Genomic DNA, 7407 nt, shown 5'->3' on the forward strand with positions numbered 1-7407 from the left:
TTTTCAAAGTCATAAATGACTTTTCTGCCACCACCAACATCCCCATTGCAACCTACCACCACCACTCCACCGCTACAACCACCACCACACCACCAGTAGCCGCTGCAATCACCAACTCAACCACCACTAGCCACCGTTCACAACCATCACCAACATCATTCGCCACCAACAACCCAAAAATGAAAAATCAAACGTGCGGTAACACATACCAAACCTACACGACTCGTTATGCCATGTCGTATGTTTTGCCACCTTGATGAAACATGATCGGTTGTTATTACAACATGTGACCAACATTAGTTTATAGTTGTGCGCTAAAATTCTACACATCTCCACTCTATATACAAGTTCGGTTAATGGTAAACGACTAGACGTTACCCTGTTTCAAGCCCACTAAGGTTTGTATCAGCGCTTCCATGTAAAAGATGACTGACCTGACTGTCAAAGTGTGCGTAAAGTCTTCAGTCTCATTGACCTTCGAACGGGTTGTTTCATGATGTCTACAGCCAGCTATTGGTCCCAGGAAGACAAGATTTGACGTAAAACCTCCAGCTCAAGTTCCGACGCTAGATTTTGACATGAATAATGACATCATAATATAAGATAAGCTTATAGTTATTCGGACTATTTAGTTACAATCCATAACTCTATAAACAGAAAATATTAGTTTTCCAATCAAGAATAATATGAACACACTGTGCAGGATAATCCAAAAACTATAACAAGATCAATCTACAAAATTTCTAAAACCTAATTAGCATCACATGATGATCATATGCTAGAAAATATGCCACGAACGCATCTAAATACATCCAACAACAATCATATATTTGACCGGTAACTACTATTTCCATTCTTTAAACATGAGTTCATTGATCTGGTCAATTCCGATATCAGAATAAGGTTCGATGGGTCGATCATCTTCCACTAACGCAGGATCAAAGCACACTGGATCTTTGCTGTTTTCGTCTGTATAAAATATTAATTAAAAACTAGATCTCCAACAAAAATCAAGTGGGTCCATGAAAACATGTAAAATAAGCTCGAAACATTAGTATTTTAGAAAAACCAACTCACCATATATAGAGTTTAAAGATGTTGGAGGTGGAGTTGACATAAAGTTGAGACCAATGTAGAATAAGAACATGGTTACAATCGTCACCATCGCGTAAGTTGGAAGTGCCAAAGCCCAGTACCTTAAAAAGGAACATAGATGTTAGGGTTTAAGGTTTAGGGTTAATGTTCATGTCAGGTCATTGTCTCTGATAACAACATACATATATATATATATACATATATATATATATATATACACATCTAATACTAATAAAAGAATCCAATAAATGCCACTTGGCATTCTCTTGTTTTATAAAATCCAATAAATGCCACATGGCATTCTTTTATTTTATAAAATCATTTAGTTCTTTAATATATATAATATATATAAAATATAATATCTAATTCTAATTTATGATTAAACAAATACATAAATGATCTATAGTTAAAGCCTATTATTTTAATACTTCTTAAAATAAAATAGTTTAAATTACAAAAAAAGCTTATGAATATATAAAATCGATATATGAGTTTATCTAACGTATGAATAAAAGCTAAAAAGAGCAACTAATCGGGAGGACGTCTTGCAAAGAGACTAAAATTTATTGAAATCTGTTTTAAAATTATAGACAGAGAGAATTTAATGTTTTGAAGTTATAGAGATGTGAGACCTTTCAATTTATAGATGAGAGAATATTAAAGTTTTTTAGCCACACCGATTTGTGATAAATAAATATGTTTTCAGTTTAATAGAGTTAAAAAATACACAATATATTTCCAACTTTTTTTAACGGGTAAATGATACTCCTACTCTATTTTACACAAAATATGCAAAAATGGTACTATAAAACATTAACATTCTTTATAATGTTTTGGGGTACCTTTGTTAATGGCAAATGATACTTCTACTCCGTTTCGTAGTAATTATATTAAAATACTCATTTTGCTCATGTTTGAATCTCAGACCTCCTCTCTAAGAAGCATATGTTTCTATACCAAGCGGGCAAGACCCACATTGGCTCATACACACCTACATGGTTACAATCGTTACCATCGCGTAAGTTGGAAGTGCCAAAGCCCAGTACCTTAAAAAGGAACATAGATGTTAGGGTTTAAGGTTTAGGGTTAATGTTCATGTCAGGTCATTGTCTCTGATAACAACATACATATATATATATATACATATATATATATATATACACATCTAATACTAATAAAAGAATCCAATAAATGCCACTTGGCATTCTCTTGTTTTATAAAATCCAATAAATGCCACATGGCATTCTTTTATTTTATAAAATCATTTAATTCTTTAATATATATAATATATATAAAATATAATATCTAATTCTAATTTATGATTAAACAAATACATAAATGATCTATAGTTAAAGCCTATTATTTTAATACTTCTTAAAATAAAATAGTTTAAATTACAAAAAAAGCTTATGAATATATAAAATCGATATATGAGTTTATCTAACGTATGAATAAAAGCTAAAAAGAGCAACTAATCGGGAGGACGTCTTGCAAAGAGACTAAAATTTATTGAAATCTGTTTTAAAATTATAGACAGAGAGAATTTAATGTTTTGAAGTTATAGAGATGTGAGACCTTTCAATTTATAGATGAGAGAATATTAAAGTTTTTTAGCCACACCGATTTGTGATAAATAAATATGTTTTCAGTTTAATAGAGTTAAAAAATACACAATATATTTCCAACTTTTTTTAACGGGTAAATGATACTCCTACTCTATTTTACACAAAATATGCAAAAATGGTACTATAAAACATTAACATTCTTTATAATGTTTTGGGGTACCTTTGTTAATGGCAAATGATACTTCTACTCCGTTTCGTAGTAATTATATTAAAATACTCATTTTGCTCATGTTTGAATCTCAGACCTCTTCTCTAAGAAGCATATGTTTCTATACCAAGCGGGCAAGACCCACATTGGCTCATACACACCTACATGGTTACAGACACACCGTATATATATATATATATATATAATCACATCAATTTTTCCCCGCCCAAATCCCTTTGTAACCCTGAATAAAGGAATATTTTATAAAGTATAAAAAAGTAACTTAATCATCTTTTAATATTATTAATTATCTTTTTTACCCATTTGTGAAGATAGTAAGTTAACCTGTAATAATGAAAAAAGTTTATTCATCATATATAAATGTTTAATGTATATCATAATTTTACAATAAATAATTATTAATTAAATCCGTATAACAATTATTAGTAAGAATAACAATTCTAATTTATGTTATACCAATAAATTTGGTTTTTTACCGGTAAAGAGAAAAAGAACAACTTAAATAATGAATTTTATAAATAAAATTGAGACATAAGAGATTTATTTTAAATAAAAGTTATATTTAAAAGATACACTATAATAAAAATTAATATTATTTTTATACACTATTATATGTAACGTAATTTGTAACTTCATTCATATGATATATATATATATATATATATATATATATATATATATATATATATATATATATATATATATGTAGTACATGTTTTTCAGTATTCAGCCTATGTAATACACGGGCTATCATGGTATTTCAGTGTTGTGTTGCTAATTAACATATGTCAGTTTTTATGATAAATTTAAGTTAGTTGTGTGAACTGTCATATGGTAATGAAAATTCGTTTATATAAATTTTCATTAAATATATAAAGTTATTTTTAAAGATTATATAATTATATTGTTTATATTGTATAAACTCGTGTAATACGCGGGTCTATAACCTAGTATATATATATATATATGAATGCTAGACAAAAAACCCTTAAATTCTTAGGAAACTCTGGAAACTCAAATCTCCCCCCATTTTTACCCAACCTCCCGACATTTTTTTTTTTTTTTGAAAAAAATAACACATGTAATATACATGTTTTAAAGTGTTTTGGGCCAAAAAAAAACAAAAAAGCGCCGAAGGGATTTTTTAAAAAAAAAATAAACAAATTTCAGCAATGTCCGGTTGCCTAACATGTGTTAGACAAAAATGCTGAAAGTTGCTGAAATTTGTTTTTTTTTTTTAAAAAAAACCCTTCGGCGCTTTTTTGATTTTTTTGGCCCAAAACTCTTAAAAACATGTATATTACATGTGTTATTTTTTTCAAAAAAAAAAAAGTCGGGAACTTTGAGTTTTCCGGGTTTCTTAAATATTTAGGGTTTTCTATATAGCCCAACCCTATATAGGGGAATACATATATATATATATATTATAGGCTTCGGACAAGAGACCCCCCACCCCCAAGTTGTGAGAACTTAGAGAACTCTGACTATTCGTGCGAGTTTTGCTACCATTTTTTGCACACGTAGATGAAAATGTTACAAACACAGTTGTAAAAAAAAAATCCGATCAGTGTTCTCAGCTTGTTTACAGCAGAGTAAAAAGCTGTTGAGCATTTCCACCCACTGTAAGTGTTTTTTACGATGGTGAACAAGAACTTTTATTTATTTATTTTTTTGAAAAGTTGATTTTTTAAAAAATTTTGGTAAAACAAATTTGAAAAAACCTTCGTTTCGGCCTAGTTCTCTAACTTCTCAAAACTCATATGAGTTTTCATTTTACCCTAACCCTATATATGCACATATATTCAATAAAAATAACTAATAACTGGTTTTACGAGGTTTCATTTATTAATAATACACTTGGCGGCTTTTGACCGGTTTGACCCGATTCATTTTATGCTAATATCTTGATTTTACACATTGACCTGTTGTGACAATGCTTAGAATCTAAAGCTTATTAATGTAAGAGGTAAAGAGAATTGAATGTACTTGCTAGGATAGTAGAAGATCCCAATAGAATGTAACCACGGATCAGGAACGTACGCCCATACCATGAAAATAACTGTCAATATCACAAAGAAAAATAATACTAGGATCCTTCATACACACATACATACATATATGAATTTAACAACAAAGTTTTGCAGCAAACTAATTGGGTAATGCATACTCTTGAACTTGATAACAAAATAAACAATAAAAAAATAACAAGTGTAAGAGACGAAGAATACCAGTGGCAACAACGGTTGAAATGGCTCCTACGAACCCATAAACTTCAGAAGGGTTAGGACCATGCTCTCCAGACACACCGACACTTGAAGCTTTGTTATCTGCTTCAAAAACAGAGAAAGTTGCTCCCCTGTTTCTAGAATAGCTTAGCGTCCTTCGAGGGCTGTTAAAAGACATTTGATCTTCCATCGACTTTCGTATTCAGCACTCAAAGCTAGTGTCACAAAAATGCAATGAAACTTTAGATGAAATATTATCAACAACTTTATAATCTTACTTCACCTGAACTAAAATGTGAAGCATGCATTGAAAGGGATATCAAAAGTTTAAGCATACAGGTAATCTATCCGTAATAAATAAGTAACTGGTTGTGTCACGTGTCACAATTATGTGAGCGCAAGATTCTTTTTCGCGCTTCTCTTATTTCATCCCTTCGTATTCTATATCTTGATTTATAAAGGTTAACTTTTACTATCTCTTTCATTTTCAATATTACTTTTTATTACTTAAAGTACTTATATGTAATTTTATTCATCTCGTATCTCAAAATATCGTTAATAATTACTAAATCTTTATTACCAACTATTTAATATTTCTTTTACACGTGTTCTTAACCTAGTAAATAACAAACATCAACCACGCAATTGGGGCAAAGACATTTCGAACGCAGAAAGCTTCTAAAATTAGGAAATGGGCATAAAACTACACACAGAAACAATAAGAAAAGTAAAGATAAATCAAATAATCACCCGACCCACCAATACCCCAACGGTTAGCACTTAGCAGGATATCGGTGGGTAGGATGATTTACCTGTAACAGGTTCTCTTGGTCATCAAAAACAACAAGGACGACACGCTTTTTTGTATTCATTAACATAATTAAGTAAACTTTAAAAACTTAGCTTCAAACTTTTGATTGTCATAAATCATAAAATAAAAATATACCTAAAATTTAAATCAAAAAAGGGAAAAGGAATAAGACCATTTTCTTACTCGAGCTATCTAGCTCGACTCAATTCAGTTATTAAGTAGTTCACAATATGAATCAAGATTAATTTTAAGTAACTCAAATCCAGCTTCACCAAGGTGTATTACAAAGTATTGTAACTTTGTGAATATGCATACACAAAAAATACAATCTTGATAACTATTTTTATGCGTGTGCATTAAATCGGGGTCAAACCCTAAACAGATGAGGGTTTTGTTGGTTTGTTCCTCTGTATACCCTTGGTTTAATCAAGTGCGCTTTAGGCGCGCCTAGGCGCGAGGCGCACTGAGTCGCGAGTCCCAGCGCCTTATGTAGGCTGAGGCGCACTTTTTTGGTGAAAACCCCCTCTGAGGCGAGGGCCTCATGTATATGCCACATTTTTGTGCAGCGGATTGCTGTACATCATGCTTTTCAGGCTGTACATGTATGTATTTTCAATATTAAAACATGTATAAAGCTTATTTGTGTATAAATATTGGGTAAATGACCCTAGAAACCTATAGAATATATAAAAAACTATATATAATCGCCTAGCGCCTCGCGTACGAAAAACCCGCCGATGTTGCGCTTTGCGCCTCGGTTTTAGACCTCGTTGCTTTTGTGCGCTTCACGCTTTTTTAAAACAAGTGTATACCGAACAATACCAGTTTCGGTTTCAATGTGGTAGCGGTGTAATTTTTAGATCTGAATTCCACATTTTAAATTCATTGTAAGGATATAATATATCGTTATTACTCTAATGAAGAAACAAAAACCTAGGATCCAAAAGTTATTAAAATAGATAATAATTACAGATTTATGGAAAGTTAGATCAGTTTTAACCTAAGCGGGGAGATTAATAGCAAGAACATATGCATATTGCAGCAAAAAAAAAAAGGTGGATTGGTAGCTATGCGAAATTGACCAAATTGAAATTATGCAATTATACCTAATTGAACAAACAAACAAAAAACGATGGATGAAATGATAAAAATCGAGCGTAGAGAGATGAGGAGAAAGATTGATACCCGTTATTTGATCGAAGAGGAAGAAGGCGATGATAATTTGATCCTTAGATAGTGATGAGTGCAGAGAACGATAATGAAGGTAAAAAAAAATCAGATTTTTCAATTAAAAAAAATAATTTAACCCACCTATATATAAAAAATAAAAATAAAAAAAACACACACAACTTTTCAACATTTTTCACCTTGCTTTCTTCTACCCAACTCCCTTTCATCCTTCATTTTTATAAAACCACTCAACATTTTTATAAAAAATAATGCATCTACACACCCACAACTTCGATCCGAACAACCCCTATG

The 7407-nt window shown here is 31.0% G+C and overlaps 1 protein-coding gene across 2 annotated transcripts; it reads right to left on the reverse strand.

Annotated features, from left to right (window-relative positions):
- Nucleotides 1-642: 642 nt before the first annotated feature.
- LOC110922418 (phosphatidylinositol N-acetylglucosaminyltransferase subunit P) lies at nt 643-7200 on the reverse strand. Of its 2 annotated transcripts, none has more exons than XM_022166726.2 (5): nt 7111-7200; nt 5118-5329; nt 4876-4948; nt 1078-1196; nt 643-969 (listed from the first exon to the last, which is right to left on the reverse strand). In XM_022166726.2, the coding sequence occupies exons 2-5, from the start codon at nt 5302-5304 to the stop codon at nt 845-847; spliced, it is 504 nt and encodes a 167-aa protein (XP_022022418.1). In that variant the 5' UTR covers nt 5305-5329; nt 7111-7200; the 3' UTR covers nt 643-844. The 2 variants fall into 2 exon arrangements, with proteins under 2 accessions (XP_022022418.1, XP_022022419.1); XM_022166727.2 differs by having other exon boundaries at nt 7032-7123.
- Nucleotides 7201-7407: the final 207 nt, after the last annotated feature.

Source organism: Helianthus annuus, chromosome 13 (genome assembly GCF_002127325.2).
Source record: "Helianthus annuus cultivar XRQ/B chromosome 13, HanXRQr2.0-SUNRISE, whole genome shotgun sequence".
Classification (NCBI taxonomy): domain Eukaryota; kingdom Viridiplantae; phylum Streptophyta; class Magnoliopsida; order Asterales; family Asteraceae; genus Helianthus; species Helianthus annuus.